This window comes from Salvelinus alpinus, chromosome 31 (genome assembly GCF_045679555.1).
Source record: "Salvelinus alpinus chromosome 31, SLU_Salpinus.1, whole genome shotgun sequence".
Taxonomy (NCBI): Eukaryota; Metazoa; Chordata; class Actinopteri; order Salmoniformes; family Salmonidae; genus Salvelinus; species Salvelinus alpinus.
Window position 1 is genome coordinate 26,898,701 of NC_092116.1, and position 21,930 is coordinate 26,920,630.

The 21,930-nt window shown below is 48.4% G+C and overlaps 1 protein-coding gene across 3 annotated transcripts in view; it reads right to left on the reverse strand.

Moving 5' to 3' along the window:
* LOC139561130 (actin-binding protein WASF3-like) overlaps window positions 1-21,930 on the reverse strand; it is an 88,726-nt gene that overhangs the window by 25,002 nt on the left and 41,794 nt on the right. For all 3 annotated transcript variants that reach the window (XM_071378012.1, XM_071378014.1, XM_071378015.1), the window contains exons 3-5: window positions 21,246-21,380; window positions 10,322-10,475; window positions 3,635-3,752 (exon numbers count right to left, since the gene is read on the reverse strand). In XM_071378012.1, coding sequence (XP_071234113.1) covers window positions 3,635-3,752; window positions 10,322-10,475; window positions 21,246-21,380 — 407 coding nt within the window. The remainder of the gene's footprint in view (window positions 1-3,634; window positions 3,753-10,321; window positions 10,476-21,245; window positions 21,381-21,930) is intronic.

Sequence of the window (21,930 nt, forward strand, 5' to 3'; positions counted from 1 at the left end):
TCTACTAGGCAAGGGGGTGAACACAACACAGTGTTGCAAAGCAAAGGGAAGGTGTGAGAGAAAGAAAGATACAAGAAGCAGAAGCAGGTGGAGACGCAAAAGAAAACAACTTTAGCAGTGAAGTTCTTTGGAAGCAGCCCAGGACACTGTTCTACACAGTTCAGAACACACAGGACACTGTTCTACACAGTACAGTTCAGAACACACAGGACACTGTTCTATACAGTACAGTTCAGAACACACAGGACACTGTTCTATACAGTGCAGTTCAGAACACACAGGACACTGTTCTATACAGTACAGTTCAGAACACACAGGACACTGTTCTATACAGTACAGTTCAGAACACACAGGACATTGTTCTATACAGTACAGTTCAGAACACACAGGACACTGTTCTATACAGTACAGTTCAGAACACACAGGACATTGTTCTATACAGTACAGTTCAGAACACACAGGACACTGTTCTATACAGTACAGTTCAGAACACACGGGACACTGTTCTATACAGTACAGTTCAGAACACACAGGACACTGTTCTACACAGTACAGTTCAGAACACACGGGACACTGTTCTATACAGTACAGTTCAGAACACACAGGACACTGTTCTATACAGTACAGTTCAGAACACACATGACACTGTTCTATACAGTACAGTTCAGAACACACAGGACACTGTTCTACACAGTACAGTTCAGAACACACGAGACACTGTTCTATACAGTACAGTTCAGAACACACAGGACACTGTTCTATACAGTACAGTTCAGAACACACAGGACACTGTTCTACACAGTACAGTTCAGAACACACGAGACACTGTTCTACACAGTACAGTTCAGAACACACAGGACACTGTTCTATACAGCACAGTTCAGAAAACACAGGACACTGTTCTATACAGCACAGTTCAGAACACACAGGACACTGTTCTATACAGTACAGTTCAGAACACACAGGACACTGTTCTATACAGTACAGTTCAGAACACACAGGACACTGTTCTATACAGTACAGTTCAGAACACACAGGACACTGTTCTACACAGTACAGTTCAGAACACACAGGACACTGTTCTATACAGTACAGTTCAGAACACACAGGACACTGTTCTATACAGTACAGTTCAGAACACACAGAACACTGTTCTATACAGTACAGTTCAGAACACACAGGACACTGTTCTATACAGTACAGTTCAGAACACACAGGACACTGTTCTACACAGTACAGTTCAGAACACACAGGACACTGTTCTATACAGTACAGTTCAGAACACACAGGACACTGTTCTATACAGTACAGTTCAGAACACACAGGACACTGTTCTATACAGTACAGTTCAGAACACACAGGACACTGTTCTATACAGTACAGTTCAGAACACACAGAACACTGTTCTATACAGTACAGTTCAGAACACACAGGACACTGTTCTATACAGTACAGTTCAGAACACACAGGACACTGTTCTACACAGTACAGTTCAGAACACACAGGACACTGTTCTATACAGTACAGTTCAGAACACACAGGACACTGTTCTATACAGTACAGTTCAGAACACACAGGACACTGTTCTATACAGTACAGTTCAGAACACACAGGACACTGTTCTATACAGTACAGTTCAGAACACACAGGACACTGTTCTATACAGTACAGTTCAGAACACACAGGACACTGTTCTATACAGTACAGTTCAGAACACACAGGACACTGTTCTATACAGTACAGTTCAGAACACACAGGACATTGTTCTATACAGTACAGTTCAGAACACACAGGACACTGTTCTATACAGTACAGTTCAGAACACACAGGACATTGTTCTATACAGTACAGTTCAGAACACACAGGACACTGTTCTATACAGTACAGTTCAGAACACACGGGACACTGTTCTATACAGTACAGTTCAGAACACACAGGACACTGTTCTACACAGTACAGTTCAGAACACACGGGACACTGTTCTATACAGTACAGTTCAGAACACACAGGACACTGTTCTATACAGTACAGTTCAGAACACACAGGACACTGTTCTATACAGTACAGTTCAGAACACACAGGACACTGTTCTACACAGTACAGTTCAGAACACACGAGACACTGTTCTATACAGTACAGTTCAGAACACACAGGACACTGTTCTATACAGTACAGTTCAGAACACACAGGACACTGTTCTACACAGTACAGTTCAGAACACACGAGACACTGTTCTACACAGTACAGTTCAGAACACACAGGACACTGTTCTATACAGCACAGTTCAGAACACACAGGACACTGTTCTATACAGCACAGTTCAGAACACACAGGACACTGTTCTATACAGTACAGTTCAGAACACACAGGACACTGTTCTATACAGTACAGTTCAGAACACACAGGACACTGTTCTATACAGTACAGTTCAGAACACACAGGACACTGTTCTACACAGTACAGTTCAGAACACACAGGACACTGTTCTATACAGTACAGTTCAGAACACACAGGACACTGTTCTATAAAGTACAGTTCAGAACACACAGAACACTGTTCTATACAGTACAGTTCAGAACACACAGGACACTGTTCTATACAGTACAGTTCAGAACACACAGGACACTGTTCTACACAGTACAGTTCAGAACACACAGGACACTGTTCTATACAGTACAGTTCAGAACACACAGGACACTGTTCTATACAGTACAGTTCAGAACACACAGGACACTGTTCTATACAGTACAGTTCAGAACACACAGGACACTGTTCTATACAGTACAGTTCAGAACACACAGGACACTGTTCTATACAGTACAGTTCAGAACACACAGAACACTGTTCTATACAGTACAGTTCAGAACACACAGGACACTGTTCTATACAGTACAGTTCAGAACACACAGGACACTGTTCTACACAGTACAGTTCAGAACACACAGGACACTGTTCTATACAGTACAGTTCAGAACACACAGGACACTGTTCTATACAGTACAGTTCAGAACACACAGGACACTGTTCTATACAGTACAGTTCAGAACACACAGGACACTGTTCTATACAGTACAGTTCAGAACACACAGGACACTGTTCTACACAGTACAGTTCAGAACACACAGGACACTGTTCTATACAGTTCAGAACACACAGGACACTGTTCTATACAGTACAGTTCAGAACACACAGGACACTGTTCTATACAGTACAGTTCAGAACACACAGGACACTGTTCTACACAGTACAGTTCAGAACACACAGGACACTGTTCTACACAGTACAGTTCAGAACACACAGGACACTGTTCTATACAGTACAGTTCAGAACACACAGGACACTGTTCTATATAGTACAGTTCAGAACACGCATGCCGTCTGGAGTGGTAGTAGTGACGAGAGTTTACTTGACGTGTTTACACACAGTCACTGTCAGCAAGTAGACACTACTGCCAGAAGAATAAAGAAGAGAGACAGAGTTGGAGAAAAAAAGCGGCAGAAGTACAGAGAGGAATGACAGATAAAGGGAGAGAATAGAGACAGAGGAAAGGAGAGAGAGGAAGAGGAGAAAGAGACGAGAAGAGATACTGACCCAGGATGAGAGTTACACTGTCTCAGCACGCACGCACACCCACCTTCTGCCGTTTCTTCTCCTTCCGTTTGTCCTCCGTAGCCTGAAGCATCTTCTCTCTCCACAGCATGAAGAAGTAGGAGGGGTCTGTGTAGAACTTCAATGCATCCTTCTTATCATCTCTGGAGAGAGAGAGAGAGAGAGAGAGAGAGAGAGAGAGAGAGAGAGAGATGGATGGATGGATGGATGGAGAGGAAAATAGATATATGAAGTTAGAGATACAACATGAAGAAGTATGTAGTGTCTTTGTCCTAGACTGATTATATTTAGACTGATAAATAGGAGTTTATTGAAAGGTGGATGTTGAACTGACCTATAGGGACTGAGTATGTTAAAAGGTGGATGTTGAACTGACCTATAGGGACTGAGTATGTTGAAAGGTGGATGTTGAACTGACCTATAGGGACTGAGTATGTTAAAAGGTGGATGTTGAACTGACCTATAGGGACTGAGTATGTTGAAAGGTGGATGTTGAACTGACCTATAGGGACTGAGTATGTTGAAAGGTGGATGTTGAACTGACCTATAGGGACTGAGTATGTTGAAAGGTGGATGTTGAACTGACCTATAGGGACTGAGTATGTTGAAAGGCGGATGTTGAACTGACCTATAGGGACTGAGTATGTTGAAAGGTGGATGTTGAACTGACCTATAGGGACTGAGTATGTTGAAAGGTGGATGTTGAACTGACCTATAGGGACTGAGTATGTTGAAAGGTGGATGTTGAACTGACCTATAGGGACTGAGTATGTTGAAAGGTGGATGTTGAACTGACCTATAGGGACTGAGTATGTTGAAAGGTGGATGTTGAACTGACCTATAGGGACTGAGTATGTTGAAAGGTGGATGTTGAACTGACCTATAGGGACTGAGTATGTTGAAAGGTGGATGTTGAACTGACCTATAGGGACTGAGTATGTTGAAAGGTGGATGTTGAACTGGCCTATAGGGACTGAGTATGTTGAAAGGTGGAGGTTGAACTGACCTATAGGGACTGAGTATGTTGAAAGGCGGATGTTGAACTGACCTATAGGGACTGAGTATGTTGAAAGGTGGATGTTGAACTGACCTATAGGGACTGAGTATGTTGAAAGGTGGATGTTGAACTGACCTATAGGGACTGAGTATGTTGAAAGGTGGAGGTTGAACTGACCTATAGGGACTGAGTATGTTGAAAGGTGGATGTTGAACTGACCTATAGGGACTGAGTATGTTGAAAGGCGGATGTTGAACTGACCTATAGGGACTGAGTATGTTGAAAGGTGGATGTTGAACTGACCTATAGGGACTGAGTATGTTGAAAGGTGGATGTTGAACTGACCTATAGGGACTGAGTATGTTGAAAGGTGGATGTTGAACTGACCTATAGGGACTGAGTATGTTGAAAGGTGGATGTTGAACTGACCTATAGGGACTGAGTATGTTGAAAGGTGGATGTTGAACTGACCTATAGGGACTGAGTATGTTGAAAGGTGGATGTTGAACTGACCTATAGGGACTGAGTATGTTGAAAGGTGGATGTTGAACTGACCTATAGGGACTGAGTATGTTGAAAGGTGGATGTTGAACTGGCCTATAGGGACTGAGTATGTTGAAAGGTGGAGGTTGAACTGACCTATAGGGACTGAGTATGTTGAAAGGCGGATGTTGAACTGACCTATAGGGACTGAGTATGTGAAAGGTGGATGTTGAACTGACCTATAGGGACTGAGTATGTTGAAAGGTGGATGTTGAACTGACCTATAGGGACTGAGTATGTTGAAAGGTGGAGGTTGAACTGACCTATAGGGACTGAGTATGTTGAAAGGTGGATGTTGAACTGACCTATAGGGACTGAGTATGTTGAAAGGTGGATGTTGAACTGACCTATAGGTACTGAGTATGTTGAAAGGTGGAGGTTGAACTGACCTATAGGGACTGAGTATGTTGAAAGGTGGAGGTTGGTTAGAGTTAGAGGACCCATTATGGTGTCTGTGAGATCCTGGGCAGCGCAACTGAGGCCATCTCCATTTTGAAGTAGTCCATTTTCTTTTCCGACGCAGACTCTCAGGTCTCAACCTTTAAGTCTTTACTGAAGACTCGTGTCTTCATTAGGTCCTATGATTGAGTGTAGTCTGGCGCAGTGGTGTGAAGGTGAACGGCAAGGCACTGGAGTGACGAACCACCCCTTGCTGTCTCTGCCTGGCCGGCTGCCTTCTCTCCAGTGGGATTCTCCGCCTCTGACCCTATTACGGGGGCTGAGTCACTGACTTGCTAATGCTCTCACCTGCCATCTCTAGGAGGCGACCATCACGTCTTGCCAGGCTTTTTTCGCAATAGTTGACTTGAGTGGGTTGAGTTACTGAGGTGATCTTCCCGTCCGGTTTTGCGCCCCCTCGGGCTCGTGCGGTGGAGGAGAACTTCGTGGGCTATACTCAGTCTTGTCTCAGGGTAGTAAGTTGGTGGTCTGTTGATATCCCTCTAGTGGTGTAGATCTTCGTGGGCTATACTCAGCCTTGTCTCAGGGTAGTAAGTTGGTGGTCTGTTGATATCCCTCTAGTGGTGTAGATCTTTGTGGGCTATACTCAGCCTTGTCTCAGGGTAGTAAGTTGGTGGTCTGTTGATATCCCTCTAGTGGTGTAGATCTTCGTGGGCTATACTCAGCCTTGTCTCAGGGTAGTAAGTTGGTGGTCTGTTGATATCCCTCTAGTGGTGTAGATCTTCGTGGGCTATACTCAGCCTTGTCTCAGGGTAGTAAGTTGGTGGTCTGTTGATATCCCTCTAGTGGTGTAGATCTTCGTGGGCTATACTCAGCCTTGTCTCAGGGTAGTAAGTTGGTGGTCTGTTGATAAGCCTCTAGTGGTGTAGATCTTCGTGGGCTATACTCAGCCTTGACTCAGGGTAGTAAGTTGGTGGTCTGTTGATATCCCTCTAGTGGAGGAGATCTTCGTGGGCTATACTCAGCCTTGTCTCAGGGTAGTAAGTTGGTGGTCTGTTGATAAGCCTCTAGTGGTGTAGATCTTCGTGGGCTATACTCATCCTTGTCTCAGGGTAGTAAGTTGGTGGTCTGTTGATATCCCTCTAGTGGTGTAGATCTTCGTGGGCTATACTCAGCCTTGTCTCAGGGTAGTAAGTTGGTGGTCTGTTGATATCCCTCTAGTGGTGTAGGGGCTGTGCTTTGGCAAAGTGGGTGGGGTTATATCCTGCCTGGTTGGCCCTGTCCGGGGGTATCGTTGGATGTGGCAACAGTGTCCCCTGACCCCCCCGTCTCAGTCCCCAGTGTCTATACTGCAATAGTCTATGTGCCTGGGGGGGCTAGGGTCAGTCCCCAGTGTCTATACTGCAATAGTCTATGTGCCTGGGGGGGCTAGGGTCAGTCCCCAGTGTCTATACTGCAATAGTCTATGTGCCGGGGGGGCTAGGGTCAGTCCCCAGTGTCTATACTGCAATAGTCTATGTGCCGGGGGGGGCTAGGGTCAGTCCCCAGTGTCTATACTGCAATAGTCTATGTGCCGGGGGGGCTAGGGTCAGTCCCCAGTGTCTATACTGCAATAGTCTATGTGCCGGGGGGGCTAGGGTCAGTCCCCAGTGTCTATACTGCAATAGTCTATGTGCCTGGGGGGGCTAGGGTCAGTCCCCAGTGTCTACACTGCAATAGTCTATGTGCCTGGGGGGGCTAGGGTCAGTCCCCAGTGTCTATACTGCAATAGTCTATGTGCCTGGGGGGGCTAGGGTCAGTCCCCAGTGTCTATACTGCAATAGTCTATGTGCCGGGGGGGCTAGGGTCAGTCCCCAGTGTCTATGTGCCGGGGGGGGCTAGGGTCAGTCCCCAGTGTCTATGTGCCGGGGGGGGCTAGGATCAGTCCCCAGTGTCTATGTGCCGGGGGGGGCTAGGGTCAGTCCCCAGTGTCTATGTGCCGGGGGGGGGCTAGGGTCAGTCCCCAGTGTCTATACTGCAATAGTCTATGTGCCGGGGGGGGGGGGGGGCTAGGGTCAGTCCCCAGTGTCTATACTGCAATAGTCTATGTGCCGGGGGGGGGCTAGGGTCAGTCCCCAGTGTCTATGTGCCTGGCGGGGCTAGGGTCAGTCCCCAGTGTCTATACTGCAATAGTCTATGTGCCTGGGGGGGTTAGGGTCAGTCCCCAGTGTCTATACTGCAATAGTCTATGTGCCGGGGGGGCTAGGGTCAGTCCCCAGTGTCTATGTGCCGGGGGGGGGCTAGGGTCAGTCCCCAGTGTCTATGTGCCGGGGGGGGGCTAGGGTCAGTCCCATCTGCTGTCTCGAGCTCTGAATCCTGGCCTATGAAAAGCCAGCTGACCTGCTGCACCCTCTATAACCACTGTGATTATTATTTGACCCTGTTGGTCATCTATGAACGTTTGAACATCTTGAAGAACGATCTGGCCTTAATGGCTGTGTACTCTTATAATCTCCACCCGGCACAGCCAGAAGACTGGCTACCCCCCCCAGAGGCTGGTTCCTCTCTAGGTTTCTTCCTTTGTTCCTGCCTTCTAGGGAGTTTTTCCCCTGGCCACAATGCTTCTACATCTGCATTGCTTGCTGTCTGGGGTTTTAGGCTGGGTTTCTATACAGCACTTTGTGACAACTGTTTTATAAAATATATTTTGATAGATTGATTGATTTACTACTTCTATGAGTTGGTAAACACACTGAAAGGGTGCATACTGTCCCCTAGAGTGTGTTGTTTGAACAGGTATAAAGTCAAGGTAGATGATTTACTGCCCCCTAGAGTGTGTTGTTTGAACAGGTATAAAGTCAAGGTTGATGATTTACTGCCCCCTAGAGTGTGTTGTTTGAACAGGTATAAAGTCAAGGTTGATGATTTACTGCCCCCTAGAGTGTGTTGTTTGAACAGGTATAAAGTCAAGGTTGATGATTTACTGTCCCCTAGAGTGTGTTGTTTGAACAGGTATAAAGTCAAGGTTGATGATTTACTGCCCCCTAGAGTGTGTTGTTTGAACAGGTATAAAGTCAAGGTTGATGATTTACTGCCCCCTAGAGTGTGTTGTTTGAACAGGTATAAAGTCAAGGTTGATGATTTACTGTCACCTAGAGTGTGTTGTTTGAACAGGTATAAAGTCAAGGTAGATGATTTACTGCCCCCTAGAGTGTGTTGTTTGAACAGGTATAAAGTCAAGGTTGATGATTTACTGTCACCTAGAGTGTGTTGTTTGAACAGGTATAAAGTCAAGGTTGATGATTTACTGCCCCCTAGAGTGTGTTGTTTGAACAGGTATAAAGTCAAGGTTGATGATTTACTGCCCCCTAGAGTTATGTAATGTTTGAACAGGTATAAAGTCAAGGTTGATGATTTACTGCCCCCTAGAGTGTGTTGTTTGAACAGGTATAAAGTCAAGGTTGATGATTTACTGCCCCCTAGAGTGTGTTGTTTGAACAGGTATAAAGTCAAGGTTGATGATTTACTGCCCCCTAGAGTGTGTTGTTTGAACAGGTATAAAGTCAAGGTTGATGATTTACTGCCCCCTAGAGTTATGTAATGTTTGAACAGGTATAAAGTCAAGGTTGATGATTTACTGCCCCCTAGAGTGTGTTGTTTGAACAGGTATAAAGTCAAGGTTGATCATTTACTGCCCCCTAGAGTGTGTTGTTTGAACAGGTATAAAGTCAAGGTTGATGATTTACTGCCCCCTAGAGTGTGTTGTTTGAACAGGTATAAAGTCAAGGTTGATGATTTACTGTCACCTAGAGTGTGTTGTTTGAACAGGTATAAAGTCAAGGTTGATGATTTACTGTCCCCTAGAGTGTGTTGTTTGAACAGGTATAAAGTCAAGGTTGATGATTTACTGTCCCCTAGAGTGTGTTGTTTGAACAGGTATAAAGTCAAGGTTGATGATTTACTGTCCCCTAGAGTGTGTTGTTTGAACAGGTATAAAGTCAAAGTTGATGATTTACTGCCCCCTAGAGTGTGTTGTTTGAACAGGTATAAAGTCAAGGTTGATGATTTACTGTCCCCTAGAGGGTGTTGTTTGAACAGGTATAAAGTCAAGGTTGATGATTTACTGTCACCTAGAGTGTGTTGTTTGAACAGGTATAAAGTCAAGGTTGATGATTTACTGTCACCTAGAGTTATGTAATGTTTGCTCACTTCCTTGGACGATTCCTCCTGATGACCTGGAATCATGTGATCCTTAACCCTTAACTCCTCTATCTATCTCTATGTCTCTACCACAGGGTTGGGACTGAGGTCTATCTAACCAATGGGAGATAAGTATACTGAAGTACTGACCTATAGGGTGTGAGGATGTTGAGAGGTGGAGGTCTGTCGGCGGCAATGGTTCATAGAGAATGATAGACGCCTCTAGTGGCCAAAAGGCCGTAATCAGCATGGGCAGCGCCACTAAGGGCTTCCACCATTTTAATGTAGTCAACTGGGTGGGACTTCCCACTTCATTGGCTGATCCCTCCTGGTGACCCTGTTGGAGTAATGTTCAACCGGGTCATCAGGAAGGATCAGCCAATCGTGAAGAAGAAAATGGACTACTTCAAAATGGAGATTGTCTCATGGTGCTGCCCGTGCTGTCACACTATGACGAGGCCTCTTTCCATCTCCATGGCGATGCTACATCTCCACCACAGACTTATGAACTGAGGTTTTCGACCCCACCGGTTGGTCCTAGTGACCTACTGACCAATAGGGGCTCAGTATATTGAAAGGAGGAAGTATACTGACCTATAAGGGCTGAGTATGTTGAGAGGCGGAGGTTTGTCACCACGGTGGTACATCTCTACAACAGGGTTAGGGACTGAGGTCCGTGACACCACCTGCTGGTCCTGGATGGTACTGCTCTTAAATGCCTTACGCATGTTGATATCCTGCAGAGAAACTGGAAGGAGGACAGAGAGGATGGAGGGAGGAAGAAAGAGAGAGAGAGAGAGAGAGGGAGGGAGATAGAGAGGGAGGGGGAGAGAGAGAGAGAGAGAGACAGGGAAAGGGAGAGGAAGGAGATAGAGATGGTTAGAAGGGAAACATGTCAGAATGTTTCAAGCCATAGAACAACCCTACCCTCCTCATCCCTTGAACATGCCCAGAGAGGGGTGCTCTTTCTGCGCTACAGTGTGGCTGGAGGCCCCCTGACCTGGAGGAATGGACCATGGAGGAATCAGCAGTATGATCACAGCAGATGAAGGGTTACATCTAGCAGCTCCTAATCTCACGTTTCCTATGTAATCCATATGTTCCTCCTATATCTCTTTATGTGTGTGTGTGTGTGTGTGTGCCTGCCAGGGTGTGTATGTATGTATGTGTGTGTGTGTGTGTGTGTGTGTGTGTGTGTGTGTGTGTGTGTGTGTGTGTGTGTGTGTGTGTGTGTGTGTGTGTGTGTGTGTGTGTGTGTGTGTGTGTGTGTCTGCCAGGGTGTGTATGTATGTGTGTGTGTGTGTGTGTGTGTGTGTGTGTGTGTGTGTGTGTGTGTGTGTGTGTGTGTGTGTGTGTGTGTGTGTGTGTGTGTGTGTGTGTGTGTGTTATAGCACCATCTGGGAGATCTTGGATAGCTGCACAGTGGTGTGAAATCCCCTTTGGGTTTAAGAGATTGACACACGTAAATACTCAACACACTCTCTCTCCCTATCTTGCTGTCTCTCCATCGCTCTCTCTCTCCTCTCTCTCTCTCTTTCTCGCTGTCTCTCTCTCTCTCTGTCTCTCTCTCTCTCGCTGTCTCTCTCTCTCCGCTCTCTCTCTCTCTCTCTCTGTCTCTCGCTGTCTCTCTCCCTCGCTCTCTCGCTCTCTATTTCGCTGTCTCTCTCTCTCTCTCGCTGTCTCTCTCTCTGTCTCTCGCTGTCTCTCTCCCTCGCTCTCTATGTCTCTATTTCGCTGTCTCTCTCTCGCTGTCTCTCTCTCGCTCTCTCTCGCTGTCTCTCTTGCTGTCTCTTGCTGTCTCTCTCTCTGTCTCTCACTGTCTTTCTCCCTCGCTCTCTCGCTCTCTATGTCTCTATCTCGCTGTCTCTCTCTCTGTCTCTTGCTGTCTCTCGCTGTCTATCTCCCTCGCTCTCTATATCTCTATCTCGCTGTCTCTCTCTCTGTCTCTCGCTGTCTCTCTCCCTCGTTCTCTCGCTCTCTATGTCTCTATCTCGCTGTCTCTTTCTCTCTCTCTCGCTCTCTCTTTCTCTCTTGCTCTCTCTCTCTCTCTCGCTGTCTCTCTCTCGCTGTCTCTCTCTATGTCTCTATTTCGCTGTCTCTCTCTCGCTCTCTCTCTCTCGCTGTCTCTCTCTCGCTCTCTCTTGCTGTCTCTCGCTGTCTATCTCCCTCGCTCTCTATATCTCTATCTTGCTGTCTCTCTCTCTGTCTCTCGCTCTCTCTTTCTCTCTTGCTCTCTCTCTCTCTCGCTGTCTCTCTCTCTCTCTCTCTCTCGCTGTCTCTCTCTCTGTCTCTCGCTGTCTCTCTCCCTCGCTCTCTATGTCTCTCTCTCGCTCTCTCTCTCTCTCGCTCGCTCTCTCTCGCTGTCTCTCCCGCTGTCTCTCTCGCTGTCTCTCTCTCTCTCTGTCTCTCTCGCTCTCTCTCTCCTTTGCTCTCTCGCTGTCTCTCCCTCGCTGTCTCTCCCTAACTTTCTCTGTAATGTATAAGTGAGGGGTAGGGAGGTGAAGCAGTGAGGGGTAGGGAGGGGAAGGAGTGAGGGGTAGGGAGGGGAAGGAGTGAGGGGTAGGAAGAGTAAGGAGTGAGGGGGTGGGGAGGTGAAGGAGAAGGGTAGGGAGGGGAAGGAGTGAGGGGTAGGGAGAGGAAGGAGTGAGGGGTAGGGAGAGGAAGGAGTGAGGGAGTAGGGAGAGGAAGGAGTGAGGGGTAGGGAGAGTAAGGAGTGAGGGGGTAGGGAGGGTACGGAGTGAGGGGGTAGGGAGAGTAAGGAGTGAGGGGTAGGGAGAGGAAGGAGTGAGGGGTAGGGAGAAGAAGGCGTGAGGGGTAGGGAGAGGAAGGAGTGAGGGGGTAGGGAGAGTAAGGAGTGAGGGGTAGGGACAGTAAGGAGTGAGGGGATAGGGAGAGTAAGGAGTGAGGGGTAGGGAGAGTAAGGAGTGAGGGGTAGGGAAGGGAAGGAGTGAGGGGTAGGGAGGGGAAGGAGTGAGGGGTAGGGAGAGGAGGGAGTGAGGGGATGGGGAGGTGAAGGAGAGGGGTAGGGAGGGGAAGAAGTGAGGGGTAGGGAGAGGAAGAAGTGAGGGGTAGGGAGGGGAAGGAGTGAGGGGTAGGGAGGGGAAGGAGTGAGGGGTAGGGAGAGGAAGGAGTGAGGGGGTGGGGAGCTGAAGGAGAGGAGTAGGGAGGGGAAGGAGTGAGGGGTAGGGAGAGGAAGGAGTGAGGGGGTGGGGAGGTGAAGGAGAGGGGTAGGGAGGGGAAGGAGTGAGAGGGTAGGGAGAGGAAGGAGTGATGGGTAGGGAGAGTAAGAAGTGAGGGGGTAGGGAGAGGAAGGAGTGAGGGGTAGGGGGAGGAAGGGGTGAGGGGTGGGGAGAGGAAGGAGTGAGGGGTAGGGAGAGAAAGAAGTGAGGGGGTAGGGAGAGGAAGGAGTGAGGGGTAGGGAGAGTAAGAAGTGAGGGGGTAGGGAGAGTAAGGAGTGAGGGGTAGGGAGAGAAAGGAGTGAGGGGTAGGGAGAGGAAGGAGTGGGGGTAGGGAGAGGAAGGAGTGGGGGTAGGGAGAGGAAGGAGTGAGGGGTAGGGAGAGTAAGAAGTGAGGGGGTAGGGAGAGGAAGGAGTGAGGGGTAGGGAGAGGAAGGAGTGGGGGTAGGGAGAGGAAGGAGTGAGGGGTAGGGAGAGGAAGGAGTGGGGGTAGGGAGAGGAAGGAGTGGGGGTAGGGAGAGGAAGGAGTGAGGGGTAGGGAGAGTAAGAAGTGAGGGGGTAGGGAGAGGAAGGAGTGAGGGGTAGGGAGAGGAAGGAGTGGGGGTAGGGAGAGGAAGGAGTGAGGGGTAGGGAGAGAAAGGAGTGAGGTGTAGGGAGAGTAAGAAGTGAGGGGGTAGGGAGAGGAAGGAGTGAGGGGTAGGGAGAGGAAGGAGTGGGGGTAGAGAGAGGAAGGAGTGAGGGGTAGGGAGAGTAAGAAGTGAGGGGGTAGGGAGAGGAAGGAGTGAGGGGTAGGGAGAGGAAGGAGTGAGGGGTAGGGAGAGAAAGGAGTGAGGGGTAGGGAGAGTAAGAAGTGAGGGGGTAGGGAGAGGAAGGAGTGAGGGGTAGGGAGAGGAAGGAGTGGTGGTAGGGAGAGGAAGGAGTGGGGGTAGGGAGAGGAAGGAGTGAGGGGTAGGGAGAGAAAGGAGTGAGGGGTAGGGAGAGTAAGAAGTGAGGGGGTAGGGAGAGGAAGGAGTGAGGGGTAGGGAGAGTAAGAAGTGAGGGGTAGGGAGATGAAGGAGTGAGGGGTAGGGAGAGGAAGGAGTGAGGGGTAGGGAGAGGAAGGAGTGAGGGGTAGGGAGAGGAAGGAGTGAGGGGTAGGGAGAGGAAGGAGTGAGGGGTAGGGAGAGGAAGGAGTGAGGGGTGGGGAGAGGAAGGAGTGGGGGGTAGGGAGATGAAGGAGTGAGGGGTAGGGAGAGGAAGGAGTGAGGGGGTGGGGAGGTGAAAGAGAGGGGTAGGGAGGGGAATGAGTCAGGGTTAGGGAGAGGAAGGAGTGAGGGGTAGGGAGAGGAAGGAGTGAGGGGTGGGGAGAGGAAGGAGTGAGGGGTAGGGAGAGGAAGGAGTGAGGGGGTGGGGAGGTGAAAGAGAGGGGTAGGGAGGGGAATGAGTCAGGGTTAGGGAGAGGAAGGAGTGAGGGGTAGGGAGAGGAAGGAGTGAGGGGTGGGGAGAGGAAGGAGTGAGGGGTAGGGAGAGGAAGGAGTGAGGGGGTGGGGAGGTGAAAGAGAGGGGTAGGGAGGGGAATGAGTCAGGGTTAGGGAGAGGAAGGAGTGAGGGGTAGGGAGAGGAAGGAGTGAGGGGTAGGGAGAGGAAGGAGTGAGGGGGTAGAGAGAGGAAGGAGTGAGGGGGTAGGGAGAGTAAGGGGTGAGGGGGTAGGGAGAGTAAGGGGTGAGGGGGTAGGGAGAGGGGTGAGGGGGTAGGGAGAGGAAGGAGTGAGGGGATTAGTCTCATATCCACTGTGGTTTTAATATATAGTGACATTAGTCTCATATCCACTGTGGTTTTAATATATAGTGACATTAATCTCATATCCACTGTGTTTTAATATATAGTGACATTAGTCTCATATCCACTGTGTTTTAATATATAGTGACATTAATCTCATATCCACTGTGTTTTAATATATAGTGACATTAGTCTCATATCCACTGTGGTTTTAATACATAGTGACATTAATGTCATATCCACTGTTTTTTAATATATAGTGACATTAGTCTCATATCCACTGTGGTTTTAATATATAGTGACATTAATCTCATATCCACTGTGATTTTTGTACTAAAAGTTATTCTATTGTATTCAAGCCTGTCTTGATTTTTCGATCTGCATTGAAACGTTTTATGTTTTGTGTTTTCTACCTTTTTTAATTGTATTTGTTAAGCACCTTCAAATGCAATATCCTCACTGATTACACACACACACACACACACACACACACACACACACACACACACACACACACACACAGACTCTGAGTTTCTCTGATTGAGCATAGCACCACCTGAAATCCTCATCACAGAGACTACTAGACTGTAACACAATCAGTTGTAAGTCAAGAGACTATTGACTTCAAAACAGTGTCAGACAGACAGACAGACAGACAGACAGACAGACAGACAGACAGACAGACAGACAGACAGACAGACAGACAGACTTCAAGTGGACCCATACTGAGATCTTACAAAGTTTCTCTCCATCTCTCCCTCCATCTCTCCCTCCTTCTCTCCCTTCATCTCTCCCTCCACCTCTCCCTCCATCTCTCTCTCCATCTCTCCCTCCATCTCTCCCTCCTTCTCTCCCTTCATCTCTCCCTCCACCTCTCCCTCCATCTCTCTCTCCATCTCTCCCTCCATCTCTCCCTCCTTCTCTCCCTCCTTCTCTCCCTCCATCTCTCCCTCCACCTCTCCCTCCATCTCTCCCTCCATCTCTCCCTTCATCTCTCCCTCCACCTCTCCCTCCATCTCTCTCTCCATCTCTCCCTCCATCTCTCCCTCCACCTCTCCCTCCTTCTCTCCCTCCATCTCTCTCTCCATCTCTCCCTCCTTCTCTCCCTCCTTCTCTCCCTTCATCTCTCCCTCCACCTCTCCCTCCTTCTCTCCCTCCATCTCTCCCTCCATCTCACCCTCCACCTCTCCCTCCATCTCTCCCTCCATCTCTCCCTTCATCTCTCCCTCCACCTCTCCCTCCATCTCTCTCTCCATCTCTCCCTCCATCTCTCCCTCCTTCTCTCCCTCCACCTCTCCCTCCATCTCTCCCTCCATCTCTCCCTCCATCTCTCCCTCCTTCTCTCCCTCCACCTCTCCCTCCATCTCTCCCTCCTTCTCTCCCTCCTTCTCTCCCTCCATCTCTCCCTCCTTCTCTCTCTCCATCTCTCCCTCCATCTCTCCCTCCTTCTCTCCCTCCACCTCTCCTTCCATCTCTCCCTCCTTCTCTCCCTCCACCTCTCCCTCCATCTCTCCATCCTTGTCCCTTTCCATCTCTTCCTACCACCTCCTCTCACTCCCTCACTCTCAATCCATCCCTCTTTCCATCCTGCCTCTGATGTTACCCCATGTATCCTTGAAGACGTCTGTCCCTATGTCTGTCTGTACGCCTGTCAGGAGGACTCAGACACACAGCAACCACACATGTGTACACACGCACGCACACACACACAGATATGAGAACAGCAGGAGGCTCATCTTTTAGGGATTAGCAGAGCCAGAGATACTGAGGCTATTCTGGGGAAGCAGCTAAACCACACACACACACACACACACACACACACACACACACACACACACACACACACACACACACACACACACACACACACACACACACACACACACACACACACACACACACACACACACACACACACACACACCTGGTTCGTCCGAGGGTCACACAGTATGTCACACAGTCATGAGTTCATAACACACACAGAGTGCTAAACCATCACATTGAATCTAACTCCCTGTGTGATGCCAATACAATGCATTCCTATGGGACTGAAGATACAGTGCATTCCTATGAGACTGAAGATACAGTGCATTCCTATGGGACTGAAAATACAATGCATTCCTATGGGACTGAAGATACAGTGCATTCCTATGAGACTGAAGATACAGTGCATTCCTATGGGACTGAAAATACAATGCATTCCTATGGGACTGAAAATACAGTGCATTCCTATGGGACTGAAGATACAGTGCATTCCTATGAGACTGAAGATACAGTGCATTCCTATGGGACTGAAAATACAGTGCATTCCTATGGGACTGAAGATACAATGCATTCCTATGGGACTGAAGATACAGTGCATTCCTATGGGACTGAAGATACAATGCATTCCTATGGGACTGAAGATACAGTGCATTCCTATGGGACTGAAGATACAGTGCATTCCTATGAGACTGAAAATACAGTGCATTCCTATGGGACTGAAGATACAGTGCATTCCTATGGGACTGAAGATACAATGCATTCCTATGGGACTGAAGATACAATGCATTCCTATGGGACTGAAGATACAGTGCATTCCTATGGGACTGAAGATACAATGCATTCCTATGAGACTGAAGATACAATGCATTCCTATGGGACTGAAGATACAATGCATTCCTATGGGACTGAAGATACAATGCATTCCTATGGGACTGAAGAAACAATGCATTCCTATGGGACTGAAGATACAATGCATTCCTATGGGACTGAAGATACAATGCATTCCTATGGGACTGAAGATACAATGCATTCCTATGGGACTGAAGATACAATGCGTGCATGTGTGTGTGTGTGCTAACATAGTATGTTAGACATGGACAAATCAAATCAAATCAAATTTTATTAGTCACATACACATGGTTAGCAGATGTTAATGCGAGTGTAGCGAAATGCTTGTGCTTCTAGTTCCGACAATGCAGTAATAACCAACGAGTAATCTAACCTAACAATTCCACAACTACTACCTTATACACACACAAGTGTAAAGGGATAAAGAATATGTACATAAAGATATATGAATGAGTGGTGGTACAGAACGGCATAGGCAAGATGCAGTAGATGGTATAGAGTACGGTATATACATATGAGATGAGTACTGTAGGGTATGTAAACATTATATTAAGTGGCATTGTTTAAAGTGGCTAGTGGTACATTTTTACATAATTTCCATCAATTCCCATTTTTAAAGTGGCTGGAGTTGAGTCAGTATGTTGGCAGCGGCCACTAAATGTTAGTGATGGCTGTTTAACAGTCTGATGGCCTTGAGATAGAAGCTGTTTTTCAGTCTCTCGGTCCCTGCTTTGATGCACCTGTACTGACCTCGCCTTCTGGATGATAGCGGGGTGAACAGGCAGTGGCTTGGGTGGTTGTTGTCCTTGATGATCTTTATGGCCTTCCTGTGACATCGGGTGGTGTAGGTGTCCTGGAGGGCAGGTAGTTTGCCCCCGGTGATGCGTTCTGCAGACCTCACTACCCTCTGGAGAGCCTTACGGTTGTGGGCGGAGCAGTTGCCGTACCAGGCGGTGATACAGCCCGACAGGATGCTCTCGATTGTGCATCTGTAGAAGTTTGTGAGTGCTTTTGGTGACAAGCCGAATTTCTTCAGCCTCCTGAGGTTGAAGAGGCGCTGCTGCGCCTTCTTCACGACGCTGTCTGTGTGGGTGGACCAATTCAGTTTGTCCGTGATGTGTACACCGAGGAACTTAAAACTTGCCACCTTCTCCACTACTGACCCGTCGATGTGGATAGGGGGGTGCTCCCTCTGCTGTTTCCTGAAGTCCACAATCATCTCCTTTGTTTTGTTGACGTTGAGTGTGAGGTTATTTTCCTGACACCACACTCCGAGGGCCCTCACCTCCTCCCTGTAGGCCGTCTCGTCGTTGTTGGTAATCAAGCCTACCACTGTAGTGTCATCCGCAAACTTGATGATTGAGTTGGAGGCGTGCATGGCCACGCAGTCGTGGGTGAACAGGGAGTACAGGAGAGGGCTCAGAACGCACCCTTGTGGGGCCCCAGTGTTGAGGATCAGCGGGGTGGAGATGTTGTTACCTACCTTCACCACCTGGGGGCGGCCCGTCAGGAAGTCCAGGACCCAGTTGCACAGGGCGGGGTCGAGACCCAGGGTCTCGAGCTTGATGACGAGTTTGGAGGGTACTATGGTGTTAAATGCTGAGCTGTAATCGATGAACAGCATTCTCACATGGGTATTCCTCTTGTCCAGATGGGTTAGGGCAGTGTGCAGTGTGGTTGCGATTGCGTCGTCTGTGGACCTATTGGGTCGGTAAGCAAATTGGAGTGGGTCTAGGGTGTCCGGTAGGGTGGAGGTGATATGGTCCTTGACTAGTCTCTCAAAGCACTTCATGATGACGGAAGTGAGTGCTACGGGGCGGTAGTCGTTTAGCTCAGTTACCTTAGCTTTCTTGGGAACAGGAACAATGGTGGCCCTCTTGAAGCATGTGGGAACAGCAGACTGGGATAAGGATTGATTGAATATGTCCGTAAACACACCAGCCAGCTGGTCTGCGCATGCTCTGAGGACGCGGCTGGGAATGCCGTCTGGGCCTGCAGCCTTGCGAGGGTTAACACGTTTAAATGTTTTACTCACCTCGGCTGCAGTGAAGGAGAGCCCGCAGGTTTTGGTAGGGGGCCGTGTCAGTGGCACTGTATTGTCCTCAAAGCGGGCAAAAAAGTTGTTTAGCCTGTCTGGGAGCAAGACATCCTGGTCCGCGACGGGGCTGGTTTTTCTTTTTGTAATCCGTGATTGACTGTAGACCCTGCCACATACCTCTTGTATCTGAGCTGTTGAATTGCGACTCGATTTTGTCTCTGTACTGGGACTTAGCCTGTTTGATTGCCTTGCGGAGAGAATAGCTACACTGTTTGTATTCGGTCATGCTTCCGGTCACCTTGCCCTGGTTAAAAGCAGTGGTTCGCGCTTTCAGTTTCACGCGAATGCTGCCGTCAATCCACGGTTTCTGGTTTGGGAATGTTTTAATCGTTGCTGTGGGTACGACATCGTCAATGCACTTCCTAATGAACTCGCTCACCGAATCAGCATATTCGTCAATATTGTTGTTGGACGCAATGCGGAACATATTCCAATCCGCGTGATCGAAGCAGTCTTGAAGCGTGGAATCAGATTGGTCGGACCAGCGTTGAACAGACCTGAGCGCGGGAGCTTGTTGTTTTAGTTTCTGTTTGTAGGCTGGAATCAACAAAATGGAGTCGTGGTCAGCTTTTCCGAAAGGGGGGCGGGGGAGGGCCTTATATGCGTCGCGGAAATTAGTATAACAATGATCTAGGGTTTTTCCAGCCCTGGTAGCACAATCGATATGCTGATAGAATTTAGGGAGTTTTGTTTTTAGATTAGCCTTGTTAAAATCCCCAGCTACGATGAATGCAGCCTCAGGGTGTGTGGTTTCCAGTTTACAAAGAGTCAGATAAAGTTCGTTCAGGGCCATCGATGTGTCTGCTTGGGGGGGAATATATACGGCTGTGATTATGATTGAAGAGAATTCCCTTGGTAGATAATGCGGTCAACATTTTATTGTGAGGAGTTCTAGATCAGGTGAACAGAATGACTTGAGTTCCTGTGTGTTGTTATGATGATCACACCACGTCTCGTTAATCATAAGGCATACCCCCCCGCCCCTCTTCTTACCAGAAAGATGTTTGTTTCTGTCGGCGCGATGCATGAAGAAACCAGCTGGCTGCACCGACTCCGTTAGCGTCTCTTGAGTTAGCCATGTTTCCGTGAAGCAGAGCACGTTGCAATCCCTGATGTCTCTCTGGAATGCTACCCGTGCTCGGATTTCATCAACCTTATTGTCAAGAGACTGGACATTGGCGAGTAGTATGCTAGGGAGTGGAGCGCGATGTGCCCGTCTCCGAAGCCTGGCCAGGAGACCGCCTCGTTTGCCCCTTTTACGGCGTCGCACAGGGTCGCCGGCTGGGATCAGATCCATTGTATTGGGTGGAAGGCAAAACACTGGATCCGTTTCGGGAAAGTCATATTCCTGGTAGGAACGATGATGAGTTGACGTTAATCGTATATTCAGTAGTTCCTCCCGACTGTATGTAATGAAACCTAAGATTACCTGGGGTACCGATGTAAGAAATAACACATAAAAAAACAAAATACTGCATATTTTCCAAGGAACGCGAAGCGAGGCGGCCATCTCGTTTCGGCGCCGGATGTTATGCAAAAGCAGACAGACAGACAGACAGACAGACAGACAGACAGACAGACAGACAGACAGACAGACAGACAGACAGACAGACAGACAGATTGGTGAAGTGAGGAGAGGAGAAGATCTCAGGTGATCAGCTCATCCCTCCTGAATCCAGTGTGTGTGTGTGTGCGTGCGTGCATGCGTGTGTGTGTGTGTGTGTGTGCGTGTGTGTGTGTGTGTGTATGTGTGTGTGTGCTCATACCTCCTGAAACTCTCTGTATGAAAAGCTTGGTCACTCAGTGAAGAGAACTGCATTCAACCAAACCTGCACTGCAGAGCCCCCCAACCCCTGCACCCACACACACACACCTTCTTCCACGGTAGAGTCTAGCTGTGTGACTTTGACAGCCAGTAGGTCCACTCTCTCCTGGAGGCTGTTCATTCTCATGTAGAAGCTGTTGGCTTCGTTGAACAGATCCCCAAAGATGTCCTCCGCATAACGACCTGCAGGGGGGAGACACGTTAATACACACACTGTAGACACACGTGCGTGAGCACCACACACACACACACACGTATAGACACCCAAACAGGATAATAGACACACGCACACACACACACACACACACACACACACACACACACACACACACACACACACACACACACACACACACACACACACACACACACACACACACACGTATAGACACCCACACAGGATAATAGACACACACACACACACACACACACACACACACACACACACACACACACACACACACACACACACACACACACACACACACACACACACACACACACATATAGACACCCACACAGGATAATAGACACACGCACACACACACACACACACACACACACACGTATAGACACCCACACAGGATAATAGACACACACACACACACACACACACACACACACACACACACACACACACACACACACACACACACACACACACACACACACACACACACACACATATAGACACCCACACAGGATAATAGACACACGCACACACACACACACA